The following is a 20,643-nucleotide window of genomic DNA, read 5'->3' as shown; positions in this document are numbered from 1 at the left end:
AAGAATGTGACCTTAAATCAACACTACCTGTTGGGAGAACTGTAAACTAATTCAGAAATCCCCCTAAATATCTACACATATATAGCACTGTTCACTGTTGCCTTAAAAATATGTAGGGAGAAGGTGGTCGACTAGCAAAATGTTTTGGGAGAAAGGTTGAGTTTTGGATTTTTAATATGGAGCTGTGCAAGAGCGTACAGCATATCCTCTAGATTTCTTCCACAAGCGCATCCAGATGTTTTTGTTAAAAATATAACCTTTTAATTGTTCCTTAAAGAGCAGCAACTGTTCTTTCTTTGATTAGTTTTATTACCCTTTTCCGTACCTTTTCTTGTTTTTCTGTGTGTGTGGGTGTGCGTTGGGAGGGGGAAAGTAGAAGGAGGGAAACTAGGGCTGAGGCCCAAATCAGACACAGCGTTCACACTGAATGCACTCTGTTTATAAAGTTGTGTAATCCTGTTTCTGTTTCTACTGATTACTGCCATTCTATTTGCTTTCTTTCACTTTAGTCAAGAGTAAGCTGGCATTTTAGTAGAACTATTCATTATAACCTACGAGATGTTTCTCCTGAGTGGTAATAGACAGTTCAGAGCCCACTGTTCTGTATGTGAAGTTAGGATGGATATTTTCCCCCGTGTGCATCCTTTTACATTTGTCTAAGTATAAATTTGTCTGTCACTTTGTCGTCGTCATCCAGTATCATGACATTGTTGCATCTAACATTATTGTATCCTGAATAAATATTATATTAAGATATGTCATTTAAGAGAAGGTATGTATAGCACTGTTTAACTTTCAAATGCTTAACAGATCAAAATAGTGAAAATAAATTGCTCCTCTGTTAAGTATAGGAGAACGCCCATGAATTTTAACAACTGGCCTCGATTATCCTTCCTGCTGTGGTGCTTTCATTCAGATAAGCCTGCAGCAAGGCACTTGGCCTAAAGATGTTTCTGTGCTGTGGTCTCTCCATGGAAACAATCTTAAACCATAGAAAACAATTCCAATTTGAAAAAAGCAGAATCTCCTTCCCAGTTGGCTCCTAAAATAACTTACTTCAGCCTTACACGTGCTGATTGCAGGTTAACTAGGCAAAGGCTGCAGGATGGTGTTAGAACCGTTTTATAGAGGAAGCCAGGGACGTTGCTGTGGCTGCCATTTCGCTTGTCCTTCAGCTGCTAGTGCTGTCTTAAAGAATGATCTGTTTGTTCGCCACGGCACTTTCATGTTGCAGCCCTTTTGGAAAGCTGAGGATTATGAGCTTTACTAAACTTGCATTGTGGAATCCTGCCACTAGTTAACTGTTTGCTTTTTTTTTTTTTTCCTGACCAAATTGTAGAAATTACAGTTAAAGTTAAATTTTCAAGCTCTTGGCAGCTGTAGGTCTGGTTAATGTGACGCTTGTTTGTATTTCCTCATTCTCTACAGACAAAAATATTTTTTCTGAAAGGCTTAAGAAAGAAAATCACCGGTTTGTTTTAGTCATGATTATCCTGAATATGAAGCCAAGCAGACAGTTTCAATAGCTATTAAAATTAAGTATGCATTATAAGTTCCTTTGGAACTAAATACTGCTTCATTTTACATCCTTTCTTCCTTCATAGTTCCCTCAGAGTAAATTTTTTCTTGGAAGATGATCATATGTAAGAAAACCCAATTATTCTGACCATATGTCAGGGCTACTCAGCAAATTACATTTTGTAAATACGACAGCTTGATCTGAAAGGTATCAAAGTCAATCCTGGTTTAGTGATTTTTAAGGAGTGATTACAATTGTGAACAAATTAGATATTTTACTAATATGCTGATGTCATACAAAAAAAACACACACTATTCACAGGATTGGGAGCTGGGACAAAGAGATAAGTCAAGACTTTCCTGAATGAATGCCAGATCCTTTGTGAACAGGCTGAAATGCCGCTAGTGAAATGACTAGATGATGTCGATTCCTTATCACCCAGAGAAATAGCAAACGCTCTACCATTGTTCCAGTCATGTTGCCATGACATGACCTCCTTTGGGCAAATTATGCTCTCCTTTCACAATCAAAATCGCTTTTATCTTAATTTTCAAGGCTCTACCTTATTTTAGTCCTGTTTTTCCCTCCCTGTTTGTGGCTGTGTTCCCCCAGCTCCCCGCAGGCTGTTGCCTTCTGCAGCAATCACTCTGTTCACCTTTCAGACCCTCTGTGCCCATAATATTTCCTCTCCTCTTGAATGATACTGTTTTTCTCTCGCCCTTCATGTCTTTCCTCAAGATTAATGTTTCTCTCCTCCTTCTAATGCTGACTCATTCCTGATCTCTTAACTGACTTCTCCCACAAGCTGTAATATGTCAACCTATGAAAATAATTTACTTGCTAGAGAGGATGACCAAGAAATATACAGATAATTAAAAGAACATCTTATAATTTTCCTTACTGCTCGGTGTCTGTCAGTTGTCCTCCCCACAAAGCTTAAAGATTTACCCTGTTTTTGTCTGTATAATTGCAAGTATCTGGTCATGGGCCTACAGAACTGAGGCAGATGCTGAATTTCTCTTTTTTTTCTTTTAGAGATGATTGCACTTTGTTCAGAGGCTGCACAGTTACTTTCCTTCCTCATAATTCTGTGCATTTTTCTAGTGGTTTTTCATCCATGAGTTTTCAAACCCATCATTCGTCTCCCTGACTACCCCTACTCACATACATTAAGTTTCTTCTTGAGTTATTTCTTAGCATGGGAAAAAATGGGATTCCACAACTGATTGATTTACCAAAGAAGGCATATATAAAAGCTAGGCACAAGCCTGGGCTCTCTTGATTTCCCATTCCTGCCATAAAAATGTCCTCCTTTGCCAAGCTATAGCATGGCAAATAAAACTCCAGAGGGTTTCCTGGTTTTGGTTACACAATTTTCAGCATTTTGGTATTGCAGGAATATTTTTTCTCTTACTCTGAGATACTTAGAACCTCTCAGGAATTAAATCGTGTTGCTTCCTGTTTCTCTTCCTCAGCTGCTTCCTTGTTACCTAACTTTACTTAGCTACTTGAGAGAGCTAGGTAAATCTGGAAGCTCTTGTTGTCAGCCTCAAGTACACGTTGCTTGTGGAATACAAATGGTGGACGATAGATTTGTGAATAAGAGTAGATGTTGTGTGCTGTGGTTCTACCGTACAGATACAGTCCTGGTACCCACGAAGGATGCAGGGCTGCAGCTGATGCCGTGTGGACATTTACGTGCTCTGAGCAGTGTGCTGTCCATGGGAGCTGCATGGCAGGGGATGGGACTGCGGGATGAGGAACATGATTTATCTTCACGTGCCAGGTTTCCTCAGTGGTTAGCAGCTGAGAGGCCAAAAACTTTCTCCTGACCACTACGGTAATAATGGAAGGCAGATGCTAAAATATTTGATCTCTGGCAGTTACTGTGGCTGCTACAGCCGTGTGGAAGGAGAGATTTCAAGTCTGCAGCAGAAGGATAAGCAGGAGACAGCTGCAGCTGCAAGGAGCCTGAGAGTTTCTGACTTGAGGCACCCAAACGTCTTGCTGCATCTCTGCACTGGCCTGTGAATAGGCCGCTGAGGAGGTAAGAGGCAACCTGTACAGCTGGAGCTGCCCTTGGGATTAGTATTTCATTTTCCAGGACTGTCAGGCCAGTGCTTTTCACATGCCCTAAAATTTAAAACAAAATTGGAAATATTTCAGAATTGTGAGTATACACAGCCTAATCTGTTTAATTGCTGTCTGACAATATGAAATCAGTTCTGAATGTATACCATTCAGTAAAATAATAATTACCATAGCAACACACACTACGTCTGAAACATAGCTCATCCCTACAAAAGCCCAGAAACAGAAAGCCTGAACTCTTCACGCAGCTCTAAGAGCAATTAGTGAGGTTTCTTCCCTTTTTTCAAATCACTGTATTTGAAAGAGGCCAACAGATGTCGAAAGGTAAACAACAATCAAATGTTGTTTCTGTGCTTCATCCTTAATTAGGCATAAATCAGTATATTGCATCTCTTATGGCAGAGATTGTAACCGAGTTTTGTGCACCAAAGATAAAAGCGCAGCAGAGACAGGAAATCAGCAGGGGTATCGTGTTGGTGCTTCTAAAGTCCTACTTGCGCTCGGCCAAAAGAAAAAGATGTTCTGAGGCTGCCTCCCCCAGGGTTCTCTGCTGCAATTCCCCTGCTCCTGGCTCAGAACCAGCAGTAAAGCTCTCCAGCAGGCAGCCACCAGGCCTGGTGCAGGGACTTCTGCTGCGCATTAGAATTTTAAACTTGTTCTTAAAATACAGTGGGTCAAACAGAGATGTCACAGTACTTTATAGTGGCACTTCCACGTTTGTTGGTATACGGGGACCTGGTTTTATGTGTGTGTTGCTTGCGAGTATTGGAAAAGTACAAGGTGGCTGGCTGGGGGTGTGCTCACAAAACGAGGTGAAATGCTTCATTTTGAAAAATCACCCAAGTTTTCTTCTATCTGGATTTTTTTTTCCCAAAAAAGTTGTATTAGATCTTGATAAGATCCGTGTTTCTACTTCTAAATTTTACTTCTCTGCAAAGAGCATTGAAGTTAGACAGGGATTTGGAGTTAAGAGATATGTGCAAGGGCATGGAATCAGCACACCAAAGTAAAACCTAGTAACTTAGTACAGTCCAGTCACTTTCTCTGACTGCAGTGGTAACATCTGTATGAACATCACTTGATTTTGTTTATGCATGTTCATGTATAAACTCATGAAGGGCTCAGTGTTTTTCTTAAAAAATAACTTTAGTGTCAGCGCAGTTCAGATGCCTGAGTTCAGAGTTCTTTGTCACAAAATGATTTAAAAGTCCTGTTTGGAAGAGGAAAATTTCCTCTAAGAGAACTAAAAGGCAGCAGTGGTCTTAGGTGCTTAGTTTCTTCCCTTCTGTAGTTTAAAATGACAGAAGCAAGGATGAGCAGACCTTGCCCTGCAGGGAGCAAAAAGCTACAGGGCTGCTTGACTGATAGATGACTTACACTGAAAGTGGTTCTCTTTCCAGAATGAATTTAGAAATCACTGGGTCCATAATATGAAGCCTGTGTCCTATTGTCCTTGGTGTTATTTATTTATTTATGTGTTTGCTTATTGCGAGAAGGAGAAACTATTTTCAAAGATGAGCTTATTTACGAAAATGCTTAGTGAACATGAAGTTGCTTCCCTGCTCGCTATTCCATCAGCAGCAGAGTTGTTCAATAAGTGCTGTCAGGTTATTTGACCGAAAATACCTTTTAAAGCTATTGAGGATTCACTTGCAATCTTTCTCTCAAATATTTAGGAGTGATGAAAAAGCAGCTATCATAGCCTTTTATTCTTAATTTATATAAACATTATAATAGATCTTCAAGTAAAAAATCTGTTTCCTCCTTTCTGGCATGGTGGAAAAGTGCTTTAAATTAGATTCAAAGGTTTTTGCATTTACTGCCCTTCTGTAGAAGAAAGTGACAATTTTCTCTGCTTGTCAGTAAAGGATCCATCATCAATACTTTTCTCATTTTCATTGAGAAGTTCCATGATATGTGACCAATGTAGATTATCCAGGTACATAAGAACATTCTATCGGTAGCACAACTGATTTTTACCATTTCATGAAGAAACTAAATCCAAATCTGTCTATCAACTGTATATGTACAATTATTTAGCATTATTTGTTGGTGTAACTTTGGACTGTGTCAGAAATTGTTTACATTTATTATTTTTTTTAATCTGAAAAAGACTACAGAATATCAGATAATATCAATTTTAAAATTCTACTCTGCATGGTTAAAATAGCTTCTTTTAAAGCGATCTAACCAATTTTAGTAAGTATTTTATGCTCAGAGAATGGAATTATTTATTTGGCTACCTGCTCAACATGTATGAAATACGAGTACAAATGTGGGAGAGAAAAAAATAAGCATTTTTTATCCAGATAAGTGCAGAATTATGTCCTTTTTCACCAATCTGTTGATTGTTTAAAACAAGCATCTCAAGTTATTGCATTTTCAGGAATCAAGGTTTTTTTTGTGCGTGGAAAATACCAGTTTGATAACTCTGCCTGTTTTTTGTTCCTTGCCCTATTTATTATTTTGTTACGGTGGATTTCCAATTTTTATCTGTGTTTCCGTGGGGAAAAATTTGTAGCTTTCAGTTGCTTAGTTCCACAGCAGCAACAAAATCATTTGGAAGGACTTTTTCCAGGAAGCAAGAACATGTTTATATTTGCAGCTTAAATTGCTTCTTTATTCACTTTTCTTTTTCCTAGCCTTTGTTTTCTGTGTTTCCATAACAACAGAAAAACTCTTTCTTTAGTAACTTAGGATTTTTCAGCAAAATACTTGGTTTGTTTTGCCTCTCTTTGCTCTTTTTTTGGATTGATATTGAAATGGGTATGAATTGGAACCCACGGTGGGAAGTATGGTTCTCTTTTCTCTCCTCATAGAGCATTAGTAAGGTATTCATGGGTCAGGATTGCTTCTGACTTGCTGTAATCAAATCTCTTTTTTTTTTTTTTTCCGGGGAACATGCCTGTGATCTTCATATTTTCCACAGTTTTTTCTTATTATGCTGCAGACATACATCATAGCAACTCAGTCTTCATCCAGAGAGCACTGAGAAGAGCTCACCAGCACCTCTCTGAGCTTTGGCAGGAGGTCGTGGCTTCGAAAAGCCGTGGTAGGCTTCACAACACTCTGCACATTAAATCATGTTCTTACCAGCCAGATTGGCCCGACCTTGGTTAGCAGTGGCAAGCTTCAGCGAATGCACCTTTTGGCAGTGCTTTCTGATTAAAAGGGCTTCATTTTATTATTTTTAACCACAGTTGTCAGTTTGAAAGCATTAATTTAATTTTGTGTGTGTGTCTCTACGGAGACTATTAGTGACATGAAGGACAGAACGCAGAGAAATTTCATGGCTTTTCATTGATTTTTATTTTTTTTTCAAAGCTATCCTCTAGTGCTATTTCCATTTTAAGTTTATTTGAACCTCAGATTTGGTAAATATTAATTTTTTATAGCAACTTTAATTTCATCTTAAGATGCAATTGTGAATAGAGAGCAATGTGATCGTGAAGTCACCAGGTTCTAAATTTTTGCTTGGTTTTAGAGATTTACTAAATCACCTGGAAAGCAGTAGGAAAGCGGCTGAGTGCTAAATTTGGTGTTGCGTTGATCATTAAGAACTGATCCTGTTTATTAAAGGTAATTTTTAGAATTCCAGCACATAGGGAGGGGATCAGTGTCAATCATATTTTGAATGCTAGTAGTTTTTAAATGAGCAGGGTGCCTGCTGAAAAATTCTAGTGTTTTCTATCACATTGAGCCTTTATTCAAGGTCAGTCACTGTTGACAGATATACTGTCGTTGCAATGCCCAAACCTTTGATATCAAACATTAGAAAAATAGAATAGCGAATAGTATTTAATTCTGAGTTAATTTTTTCATAATGTTCAGATCAGTATTAATGTTCTATCGCATAGTGTCTGTTTGTACCATATCTTTAATATGAAATAAGGCAGTTACTAAGCAGAAACGTACTGGTCAGAAAGTTGATTGGGAAGACTGTGTTGATACGGTAATATTTTTCCTGATGTTTGTGCATGGCTCTGGCTTTTTATTTTTGAAATATTCCTCATGAAATTACTGAAGTGTTAAAATGAAGGTATTCATAGCAGCTGGAAGAGCTTTGTACCGACAGATTTTTGTGGGTACAAATTCAAATACGTGAACAGATGGTAGCACCTGCAAAGTTACAGATGTATGTATCGCTTTGTGTAAAAATGAAGTCCTATTGTGTTTCTGGAGATTGGATGTTGAGACTTTACTTCCAAAAACGCTGTAATGGCCACAGTAAATATAACTGATGGGCAGGAAAGGCTAGGCACCTTGGCAGATTACTTGGAAAGATGTATGCTGCATATGAAGGCTACTGCAAAGAAAAGCCAGTCCATTTGCTGGACACTTCCTCCTTGTTTTTTGTCAGAGCTGTAGACCATGCAGACTGTGAGTATATTGAAGTCTTTTGCTTAACAAAATACATTGAAAGGTTTTCTTATTTCATGCGGTGTTAAAATGTTTCCATTCTTTCAGTTCCACAAATTCAGCGTAGTTGTTACTGACACCTTCTCCACTGGACTTTGGCACTGATCATTATTCCTTACCCCATTTTATTTTCCACTTTCACTAGCTTCATTAAGTATCTCTAGATGAGGATTAAAAAGATGGGTTGGAGGTCACATCATCCTCGCCAACTTGTAATTATGTCCCTATTATCTCTAAAATCAAGACTGATCTTATTAAGTAAGGAGATTTCCCTCCCACTCCCTTGGGTATGCTAACCTGATTAACACAAGGTCATTCTCAAATTCTTTCAGTTGCTTGAACTACTTGTTTTTTGCCTTATCTTAACAAATATGTTGCTTTCCATCCAGTACAAGTAGGTTCCCGATGTGTCACACCTCTAAGTTCTGCATACTTTGCTGTTTACATTGGCCTCGTATCATGAAGGTCGTATCACGAAGCACTGCAATCTCCAGTTTTATTAGTGGCCCTTCGGGTTAGCCTTCAAATGGGTTATGAATCCTGGAGCAGAAGTGTTCTGATTTGTCTTGTCTGTGTTCCAAGACAGTTTTATTCTCTGTGCTTTTTTATTTCCTTACCTAAAGACTACAAAGCATCTAGGTATATTCATCAGTCTTGCAGATTTCGGAGAGTTATTTAGCTACCAGGGCATCCTGGCAGACAATTTCAAGACACTGGGTTTCAACTGTTTCAGATTTCCGCTCTTTTTGTTTGTTTGTTTTTGTTTTGTTTTGTTCTTTTCAAGAATTGTGGAGAAACTACTGCCTTGGGCCATTTGGTCTATACTTTCTGTGTTGCTTCATGCATTATATATTAACCAGCCTGGAAATCACTCTTAAGATCAGAACCGTGTCCAATTCTCCAGCCTTACAGCTTAAATATAGACTTCAGAAGGTCAGCGTGAAAGGTCACCCTTCAAAGTATGGAATTCATGTCCAAGTGAAGAGCAACACCAAGAATGTTCTTTGATATTTGCCAGGTAATTGAACACTTCTCCTCTCTTCAGGAAGCTTTCCAATAAATTAAGCATAGAAGGTGTCAAAGGACAAAGACTACTGTCCACCACTGGGCTGTAAGTTTTCCAGACATCCAAGTCATACTCAGTAAGCTTTTTCAGTACGTAATAAGCATCTTAATGTGCTGGGCAATCAGCTGGAAGCAAATTATTAAGAAAAAATTAAGACTGGTTCTGCCTTTTGTATTGCTCTTGCCTTAAACTGTAGGCGTTTGTGTGAACGTGAAATGTCCTAGGCTAAAGCACTGGCAATTTACCTGTCTCTGCATGACATTAGTAATTATTGATCAGCAGATGCAATACGAACAATTTTGTACTGTTTTAGAAGTAACGTAGGCGTTGGATGCATTTACAGTAATTACGTATTTACAGCTAAAACCAGAACAGAAAGAAAAAAGATACAGGAGGACCCTGCTCACAAAATGTCATGCCCTCCTCTTTTGTGGCTTAAAATAAAGCAAATATTCTTCTTGAAATCTATGTGCAGCAAGCAACAGGCCGTTATTGCCTCTGCATCGTGTATGCATAGCATATTTCCAACATCACAGTGGAGTCTCTGATATTTTTTGTTTGTGATTTCAGTTCGTAAGTAACAGGTCTTTTCGAAAACAGCGGGATAGATTTTTTCAGGAATCCACATCACCGTCTGTGACTCCTTATTCTCTTAGGTTTGCACTGCTGGAGCTTGCCTCTGCCTGAGCTAGGTGGGGATGTGAGTTTCACCAGACTCTTCAAAGCCATGCTGTGTATGGCAGAAGTGGTTTATAATACACATTAGGATATAATTCACTCTTTCTCAGTCCTCACAGGGAGAGAACAGATTGCTATAGTAATTCATTGCAATGATGTGATATTCTAAATTATGTTGCCATAATAATAAGTACATTGCTGCATAGTATGAAAGTGAGATTTTAAAATAAGTTTTGTTCTTTAGTTGTCAATTTTTGTGTTGCCTAATTGTCTGACCTCCATTTTTTGTATGCACGATTGTGATCAGAGCTCCTAATTTCCAGTCTTACAGATATAACTGATATGGGGGGCAAAATTACACGTGGTGTAATTCTGCAGGGGGCTGAGAGAGCTCAGCTTCTGTCACTGAGTTTCACACCTCCCCTGGGAGGAAGCATAGATGTAGCATGTACAAATTATTAAACTTTGAAAAGCAGCCTTCCCTGAAGCTTAGTGAGACACGAATCCTAAAAACAAATTCAACTTTGCTACTGTATTGGGTTCTTGGACATCGATCTTCTTTGCTTTTATGTAAAAGCAATGCATAAAACCCTTGCTCCTCCCATCACTGTTTTTATTTGCCATGCTTTATTGTATGGGAAACTTTTGTAGAGAAAGATAAGGGTAGTTAGCTGTTGTGTTTTACATGTATTTGGTCATCTCAGCTGAATGCTGCTTGTTTCAAGCTGTCATGCTTTGTTTTACAGAAAATCACAAGTCAGCTTTTTGGTGCTCTCCTGTATTGCTAAATTTTAGGCAAATTTAGAATATGAAGGTGGTATCGCTGAGATCAAAGATCTCGTTTATAAAGGCTTGTTGTGCCCTTGATGTTCCAGTGCCAAATCTGGGAGGAGGAGGTGTGTTTGTATAGGGAGAATGTGAGAATCTCATTACTCTTAGCCAAATTATTGCTCATTTTGCAGTTTTGCAGTGTAATGTGTGGAGGGTTTTTTTGTTTTTTACCAGAGATGTTTCAGCTCCTGAACCTGCTGGATTCTGACATTTGTCATTATATTAAAAGCTTATTCAAAGGAAGAAAACAAAACACATTTTCTTATAAGTGAAATTCAGACAGACAAATCCAGCTGTTGCATGTAAAAATAACTACAGACGTCCTAAACAGTAAAAAGGTTTTCACGTGTTGTTATAGCAACAGAAATTCAGTAGAACTTTTCAGATTAGATGTTGTGTGTTTTTTCTATATTTCTGTTAAAAAAAAACATGCCAAATAATTTGCTTTTTTAAAGAAATGCTCATGGATTTAGTAGTAAGAAGTTATGCAGGACTGTTGAACTCAGTTGTGCTTCAATTTAAGAGGCATTGCAGAAGCAAGCATGTGCATTTGTATTGTTGTGGTTGGGTGTTTTTTTCTGGAATTTTTTATGATGAATAAAAGTAATGTTATCCCTTAGGTCAGGACTTAAAAGCACTTAGGTCAGCCTTGTGCACTGTAGGAACATACCATGTTGAATCTCCTGGGACAAAATAGATCACCAGAACAGTACGATGAACCTGTTACAGGCAAATCTGCTCTTTTTAGTCTGGATAATTTAAAAACCGTATCAGCTGAAGGGGAAGGTCAGGTAGCTGTGAGAGGGGACATTTGAAGACATGAGATAATAGTTGCAACGGAGGTAACTTCCAGTGTTGGCTCGAGGGAACTGATTTGAGAAGGACATTTACGTGATTGGGTATATCTTGTTTAGATAAACTTTGGTATTTGTAGAAAAACCTCTGCTAAAAGCCAAACATCTATAAATCTCTGAAATCAGCCACCACTTAGATGATAAGCAACAACTGATGTTGTGTTTTTGCATAAGTGTCTGTAGGTCTCACAGTTTTGTAATGCTGTAACTGTGTGATGTTTACTTTTATGTAGAAAAGGAAATAAAAAATGAAACATGAAGTCGGGGTCATCGAAATAGCATATCGTCTTTCTGGATTTCTAGAGCTACTACTCTGACTGGATGTGGATAGCTTAATAAATCAGGAAAAGGCAGCTTTTTCCAGGAGCAGAAATTGCAACTAGTTTTTCTGTGTTTGCAATTATCTGTTACAAGTTTTGTAATATAAGTCTGGATGAATTAGAAAAGCGTTCCATGTGGTCTTCAAGCACAAAGAACTGGCTTTGCAATCAGAGTCCGTTAAGGTAATTCTCTGTAATAGCTTCTGGACGCTGCAGTTCGATTTCCTTTCTGTCATGAGGACATAAAGATGACAGTAAACAATTTTTCTAACCGAAATCAGTAAAAACGGTAACTTTCTCCTTGTGTTACATTCTTCTTGTTGTATTTACCTCTCTGATACTTTCGCCTCGAATAGTTGATGCTGTTTTATATATACAAGTGGCTTAAAATAGCAGCTAGTTTTCAAATTAGTGTTGATCATACTGTTAAATAAATAATGTTCTAGGTTTGTTGAGCTATTAGAAAACAAAAAGCTAAAAACAATGGGGAGCATAAAGGAAGGCAGTATAACTGTTTTAATATCTAGCCTTGCAAATAATGTGCAGAAATCATGTTAAGCGTAGCAGAATACATAATACAGCAAAAATACACAAAAGGATCACCTTGAAAAGTTCCAAGCTAAGTACTGAAGCGTAAATACTTCAGATAGGAAAGAAAACAGCTTTCCAGGAGCCCTGTTCTCAGTTAGCCAAATTGTTATTTCTCCAGAATTTTTCCTGGCTTCTGCCTTGCACAGATTCATGATCAGCCCGAATTTTTCTTCTTAGACTTTGAAGTCCCAAACCTACTTAACGATTTTCTGTTTCTTAACGTGTGTATACAAAAGCTGATTAAGCACAGAAAACCATGGGGTTTCCATCCGTGTTTAAGATCTAGTTCACATCAGGATAGTCCATCAAAGACATCCTCCTGGCACGTAATAAAACCTTATCCTGTCTGAAAAAGAATCTTATCCTATCTCAGAAAGGGGTCTGGTTGTATAAAATAATTTTATTCTGTAACTTGGGAAGGATTTTGCCAGATTCAGTTCAGGAATAGAAAATCTTAGTCGTGACCTTTTGTGTTGCTTTTCTCATTCCCTGCTTTTATTAGTAAATAATACTCCAGTCTAAAAATATTGGTAAATATTCCCATGAAACAGTCAATAAGTCAGTATTAAAATCCACTTTTAATTAAACATTAGATGCACTTTCAGTTAATGCTGTCATGTTCGTTCAGTGGGACCTTGCCCAAGTCTTGCTAAACAAATCTAAACAAATGGATGTGAGAGCTTTCCGAGTGAAACTCTTGTGGATTGTCTGCCAGGCTTTCCATTATTCAGAATCAAGATTATTTTTTTAATAAGTTGACCTGTTTAAGGATAAAAATGCCTGTGAGTATAATTAAATTGAATTCTGTGCTTAAAGTGACCCTCTGATTCATGGGCATTTGCAGTAGGAAGAACAAAAATAAAATTAAAGCCTTGTTGAAAGGTACAGTAATTAAGTCTCTCAATTCTGATTATTAGCAGCTGGGATGAGAGCAGTAGATAGGCAGAAGAATATTGCTCAAGCAAAAGACTCTGTAACGTACCTAAAGATCTGTCAGGGAAATCCATCTGCATGGGAAAAAATATTATCACTGCAGATTTTTTTTTTTTTTTACAGGCAGATATAAAAGGGTTGGTTCTTCATAGTCTTGTATCTTTTAGCAGCCTTAAATGAGGAACCCCAGCTGAGGACTGACTGTAGCACTGATGTAAATGCCTGGTAGAATTTGCTTTGATAAGGACTTGGCTTCCCTTTCTTTGGGTGTGAAATGGAAATGTGAGACAGGGAGGCGCTGGACCTGAGAAAAAGACGCATCTTTCAGAGGAAGCCAATATATTATTTGGTGCCTGTTTTGAAAGCTTAAGCAATAGGAAGTACCTAATCTGATTCTAAACGCATGTCTTTCTGCTGCTTTGGACTAAAGGCCTGATTATAATTCTTAATTAGTTACCTAAATATCCATTGATTTTTGAGAGAGTTAGGACACCGATATCTTTGTGATCAAGCTCTAAATTCTGTAGCCAGAAGACACTGTTATGTAGGACAGACGCTGGAGGGGGTACACAACATTGCACAATGTTAGTGCAGGTTACGTTATGAGGTTAATTAATAAGGGCTATGCTCTGGAGATAATGTGTCTCTTGAATTACCCTCTTTCCTTCTAAGGAAAAGAGCTAAGGGAAATTTCACCTGTTTTTAATAGAATAGGAAAAAAACATAGAAAATAGGGCTGAAAAGAAGCTCAGGAGGTCATTTAGTCCATCTTTCTACCTCAAGGTAGAACTAGCTAAATCTAAACCCTATCCTGAGAGGTATTTGTCTGCCCTCTTCTCTAAATTTCTAGCAGTGGACATCCTGCAACCTCCTCGTGCAGGCTGTTAACGTTCTTGGTGATTTTAGTTACAGAGGGAAGGTTTTTCTTGCCACCTAATCTGAATCTCCTGTTATTTTTTTCAATAATATTTGTCCCGTTCTCATTAACATGGAGGATTATATAATGTCTTTATCTGTTTCATGTTTCTGTATGTCTCCTCCTTTCTGCATGGGCAATACTTCCTAAACCTTTGATCATTCTCATTGCTCTTCTCTGATTGCTTCCCTCTGATATTTGCATTTTTTAAACTAGGATCTTGCAGCTGAGGTAGCTTGGGTATTACCTGGTTGGAGGAGAAGCATCCGAAAACAGGCACTGCTCCTGGAACCCAGTAGGCATTACAGGATGACCGCGTGTACGTACAGAATGGCTGCAGCTCGAGTGTTCTTTTGGTGAGTAACCACTGCCTTTGGGAGACGTCTCGTCTCCAGCACAGTGGGATAGGAAGTGACCCCCGCGTGCTGGCAGGAGCGCAAGTCCGCGGAGGGGCTCTGCTGGCGTCACTGGCTTGTGAGCGGTACCAGAGGCCCAGAAGTGAACTGAGGCGTGTATTCGCTCTTTGGCCATCTGCTGTTTTCTGTCACTGCGTCCAGATTCCACGTACTTAGATTTTACATTTTTCTCTTAAAATCTGAATGTCTTTTTTCCCCAAGGGGAAGGTAAATTGTAACCGGTAAAAGTGCAGTAATGGCTGAAGGAATGTGCCTTGTGAAGGAGCTGTCTTGATGTGAACGTTGCGGTGCACGTTTGATTTTTTTCCTGCCAGTTTTTATCTGTCCTTTTGGTAAACTCTTTTCAGCAAGCATTATCATGCATGCTTCTTGCTATTTCTATCCTGGATCTCTTACGCACAGAAATTGATAGCGGAGCACTGGGTTTTATGCCAAAAAGCAAATGGATGATACTTAAAAATCTCTTCTGCATTTGCCAAGCTGTGAATCCTGATATTTTCTGGTGAGTGGCTTAGGCTTCACCTAGATCCTTGGCAGATGAAGTTTTTTACAAAAAAGTTACTACTGTTTGAGTATATTGGCCATAATGAGGAAAAAAGCCATAGGTACTCATTACCTAGTCTGCTGTGTGATGATACGCTATATAAAGTTGGGTCTAACAAAGCTTTTAAATAAACTATCCATTTTTTTTAGTATTATGTAGATTTGCATCAAATTAGTATCTTTGTGGTATGTGTACTGTACCCTTTAAAAGAGGGGTAAAAATCTGGTTGTCAGAAATGGCACGTAGTCACATTCATAGGACAATGATAGAACGGACTAATGTTTTATTTGTTTAAAAGCAAGGTAAAATCATAAATTAGAGTTTACATATTATGCACGAACGACCTTGAAATATTGTGCTAATGGTAAAAAGAAGAGGTCGGTATGATAGCTTTAAGACTGTATTCTGAAGTTAAATTATGCATTTTACCTGAGACTGAGGCAGTCTTGCAGTGGATGTTACAGCAGCCTCCAGACAGATCTGTCTGGAAGACTCCACAGGAAGACCCAATCCCAGCTTAGTCAAACAGCTTTTTTCGGTCTCAAATATATGTAAATCTAAGTGTCTTCCTGAGTCCTCCCACTTGCGAAGGGATTCATCATGAAACAGCATGTCATGAGAAATCTGCATTTCTTTTAAATTGCTTGCTGCTTTAGATTCATTAAAATACAATACTTCAACAGGCACTTGATTTCCAATAGTAAAGCTTTGAAGGAAACGTGGACTGATAATTGGGACATCCTGTAATACTGTCAGGACTTTTTCCCCTAGTTTCCCCTGTTTCCCAACTGCTTCACATTTCTTGACTTTTTCTGCACCTGCATATCACAACAATTACATTTGGAGGAAATAGTTTGTCCTGGAAGGATGTCCAAAGAAAACCTGGGAGGTCTTCTCTGCTCATCATCAGCTCGTCAGCCCTGGGCGGCACAAACTAGAGGTGTGACAGGAGGAGTCAGCTTGCTCTGTGTGTGCCTGGGCTAGGGCGTGGGATGTGAAAGGGTAATGGGTTACATGTATGGATACAGAAGAAGGAAAGAATCAAATGTCCAGTTACTTTCTGCCATCTTGGTCCCATATCAAAGGCTGAGGTGGGTGTAGGGTGCAGATGGATCTGTGGACCTGGCTTATTACTCACCTGTTCTTTCTCTTATCAGTGGTTCTCACCATTTTCCCTTAACAACTTCCAGAGAATAGCTGCAATGAAAGACAAATTCTTTCTAACTTGGAAGTAAAATATATCAGCATGTAAATCTCTCTTATGAAGGAAATGCCATAAGTAAGATGTCTTCAATTACTGTAGTAGCAGGTATGCAAATTGATCTCGATCATTCTAGTCACAATTTTATTTTTTTTCTTACGTGCTAAGGCATTGGAGATACCTAAACTGAAGAGTTATTCAGAGTTGTCCTATCATACATTGCTGTTCTCTTTCCTTGCAGACCTTCCATAATCACTACTGAATATCAGAGAAGAGCTTTGATCACTGAGGTGTTAAAATCAGTAAGATTCGCTATTGTTTTCACTTGGGATCACAGTAAACTCAGAGTATCTACTGAAAAGGGCACAAGTACTCTCCCTTTTCCAGCATAAATGAACTTTTCTTATCAATATTCAGACATTTTCTTTGTTCAAACACTAGGTCTAGATTTAAGAAGTTGCTATCAATGCTAATATTTGTTTGCAGTTTTCTCATTTTCCTTCATGCCGTTTCTTAGAAAGATTGGGGCAATGTATTTTGCAAGAGGAAGTATATTGAAGGAATATTCCTTTCTCCCTTGAAGCCATCTGTGCAGGAGGGGGAGTGTAGCAGATCTGAAGTCCTCCATCAAATGTGGAAACCCCTTTCTCTCCTGTTCACGACTATGTGTTTCCTGTGATGCCGCCTACTGAAGACTAACAAAATTTTCATAGTTTTATGTAATAAAAAAGAGGGGGTGGGAAGAAGAGAAATGAGACAGCTACTTAAAAAAAAAAATTAAATGTAGCCCCCTGGATCAGAAACCTTAAGAAAATATGTAATATACCCTTCTGTGTTTACTAAATTAAGCGCACTTTTTCCTAATACAATGGTGACTCATAGCTAAAAGGCAGAAGAGCCTCATGAAGAATTGTGCAATACTGCATTGTTCTTGACAAGCCATGCTAAATATCAAGAATTAATACAGAGCTATAAACAGGGGACCCAGGCAGTTTGCCTTATTGGATTTTTCAGACTTCCTGCCACAGGCTGTCCTTCTGGGTAGGAGAGCACGTTCTGTCTTGGCTCTTAACAGCAGAGCCAGGCAGATTTGCATTCTTGTCTGCATTGTTTTCCCGTTGGTTTTTTTTTTGTTGTTGTTGTTCTTTGGTTACTTGAGCTTGTGAATCTCTTTTATTGTCCTAAGCATTTTATTTTACCACCGTCTAGCCCACATGAAAGCGGATCAGTGCTAAGGCCCCAACCTTGCTGTACTTTATTTGGAAATGAATTGATTTTCTAGCTGTCTTTGGTACTAATAAAAATCTATAATTTAAATGAATGATTTCAGCAAAATCATGGCATGGCTGATGATTATATAACCAGCCCTGATCAAAAAGAACAGGCTGAATATTAGAAAACAGAGTTTTGATACAAGGGTGAGATTTGTCACCAGAGCGTTGTTGTTTTATACCAGAGCTCTAACATATTCTTGTTTAATTTCCCTGATCCCTGAGGAGTTCATATTGTTGCCTTTGCATTCCTCTGTATTTGATGTTGCTACAGTTTATTAATCTAATTTGAATTAGTTTTTAAGTTTTCAAATAGAAAAGCAAAGGTAATGACTGTATGTCTAGCCTCTATAGGCAGTGTAGGACTGAACATGCCTTTTTTTCTACACATAGAAAAATCTACAGTATTTTACATTTGTAAAGGTTTTGAAGGTTTTCCTTTTTGCTCACACTGAAGGGAAGAATTGAGCTTAATTCCACAAGGTGTTTCGTTTGGATTTCTGGAAGTTTTGAGAATCATTAGGGCATACAAAATCAAGCCCCCAACTTTTCATTCTCAGTAACTTCAGGAAACATTTGGACCTAAGTTACTTCTTCATCCACCCTTAGTTTTTCCATCTGCTTTTTTTAGTACTTTTTAGATTAAGATTTTAGAATAGTATTTATGACCACATTGATGAAGCAGGATTCTTCCTTTATTTTCTGTGTATTTCTGGAACAAATGCGTAATTGTCTATGCCACCAGTGCACTGATGTTCCTGGTTTGTGACTGCACCCTCTCATCCTACAAGAGTGACCCAAGACAAAGAAAAGAGAAAGTCCTGAGGCACTGCGGGGCACAGAAATGGAAACAGGAGAGAGAGCGGGAGAGGGAAATGAGGAGCTCACTAAGCAAATACAATTTTGAATGCCTTTTTCAGAAGATGTTCTAGAAGAACAGGTGTGAAACACACCTCAGACTGTTATTTTGCAGAACAGATGATGAAATGTGGTTTTAAACACCTTTGAGTTTTTATACTTTAGCAATACCAGATTCACAGATTTAGTTCTGTAGTAGTGATACTGTTACTCTTAAAAGCAAATCGGTTTTTGTTGTTTTTTTTTTTTTTTTTTTTTTCCTATTTGGTGTGCTGTTCTGTTATCAGGATGTATTTTGTCCTTGCTCCTGCAGAAATCCTTCTGTAGGAGGAAAGCACAGATAGGCCTGAATGGTTTGACTTTGTTTTTGGTAACAACAAAGGTGTTTTTCCAGCTCCCTGCAAAGATTGTCTCTCATCACTGTCATGCCGAGGATCATCCTGCCGTGTTCTTACTGCTGCTGTTGTGCGTGCTAGCCGGAGGTTGACAGTATTTGTGTGTTAGCATAGCCTGTAATCATGTGTGGGTTTTGCTGTATAAATATAACTAGTTTTGTACTGCTCATAAACACCTGAGGGACCATGCTGTATACGGTCCAGAACAGGAATTATGCAATGCTTGTTATAAGTGTGTTTTTAGTTTATTAGGCAGTCTTAATGTGGTAATATGGTGTCCTTTCCCAGCACCTTCTACCCAAGGATTAAAACACAGTTTCCAGGTATTAATGAATTAAATTTCACGGTACCTCTCCAAAGCTTGAAGGCAATAAACTTATTTGACACCTAGATAGATGGATGTGTAGAGATTAAATGATTTGCTGGAAGAAGTGTCGTTTGTCAGATGCGGAACTGGGAGCAGTGCTTAGTCTCCTATCATGTTACATCTTCCAATTTACTACCGCTGTGTTATTATAACTTAAATCTTGCTTTAACGGTAACTTTTCCTGTGTTATCTCTGAGCTCAGCTGGTGTTCCTAATCTTTCTTTTCTTGGTATATTATTTTCAATCTAACCAATCGCAGTTGGTCACAGTTGCGTCTTTTTATGCTGACTCCATGCATCAGTAAAAAGCTCACTCATGCGGGTGTACCACCTGTATTTTTATTTGAAAACTGTCTGCCCTAGGGGCAGTCTTTGTGCAGCTTGACTGTACTTCTGATAGATCAGTTGCATGCTATTAGCAGCCTTTTACAGCTAGGTCCAACAAAAACAATTCATTGCTACTTTTCAGTATGGTTTTAAAATACAGATTTTTATTGTATTTTTTACATTTGGTGCTCTATTGATAGTTAAAAAATCTTACGGCTTTTGTCATGGTCTGTCTGCACTCTTTCACAGAATTCTCTGCTCCAGCTAATAAAACATACTTGAATTTCATCTTTACTTGATGGCTTCCTCCTGACTTTGCTCTTTTGTGCTTATATAATTGTTATTCTAATTTACTGCTATCCTTAGTACAGAACTGTGCTTTCAAGGGGCTTCTTTGTGTTTCTTTACTTTTTAAAGGCCAGTATTATTGATAGTTTGTACTGGCTGCGTGTTTGGGGAGCAGAATTGATTGAATTTCTCTATTTCCAATTACTTGGCACAGTGTCTTAATGATGTAGTTTCCAGGTTAGCTACCTGCTTTTGTGTGACTTTTGATCTTCTCTCTGTTTCAGTATTTTTATTTCTTCCTTTTCCCAAGGAATCTGTGGTGATTGTTCATATTTTAAAATACAGACAGACACACCCATAAACACGTGTCTATATTTCAGGTACAGTATGATGCCAAAGGATGATGATGTAGTTTGCAGGATGAGACATCAAGATAGACATATAATTCTTACTGTTCACATTTACATGGAAAATCCCATCATGGCTGTAGTAAGTCAAGATGATATTCACATTATTGTGCTTAAATTTTAGCTCAGAAAACTTAAATTTCTGTAGAGATTTCCTCCTGTTGTTTTGTGGACCTTTTTTTTTTTTTTTGCTGTTTGTTCAAAACAGTTGTGTAATGTTTCTATCCATCATTAGCAACGTGCTGGTTTTCATCCAAGGTAACTTGCACATCATGCTGGTAGAAGTAATCATTTATTTTTAGCTTATAAATCATTTGGGTATGTATAAAGCACTGTAGATATAGAAGATAAT

At 38.2% G+C, this 20,643-nt stretch overlaps 1 protein-coding gene across 4 annotated transcripts in view; it reads left to right on the top strand.

Annotated features, from left to right (window-relative positions):
• PPM1E (protein phosphatase, Mg2+/Mn2+ dependent 1E) overlaps positions 1-20,643 on the top strand; it is a 67,757-nt gene that overhangs the window by 19,842 nt on the left and 27,272 nt on the right. The window contains exon 2 of one of the 4 annotated variants that reach the window (XM_080563014.1): positions 14,435-14,574. The exons of the other annotated variants lie outside the window; for them this stretch is intronic. Coding sequence (XP_080419140.1) covers positions 14,528-14,574 — 47 coding nt within the window. The 5' untranslated portion in view covers positions 14,435-14,527. The remainder of the gene's footprint in view (positions 1-14,434; positions 14,575-20,643) is intronic. 4 annotated transcript variants of the gene reach the window in all.

Source organism: Anser brachyrhynchus (assembly GCF_964034855.1).
Source record: "Anser brachyrhynchus genome assembly, chromosome: 20".
Taxonomy (NCBI): Eukaryota; Metazoa; Chordata; class Aves; order Anseriformes; family Anatidae; genus Anser; species Anser brachyrhynchus.
The sequence above is the reverse complement of the archived record's forward strand: the minus strand, read 5'-3'. Positions and strand labels throughout refer to the sequence as shown.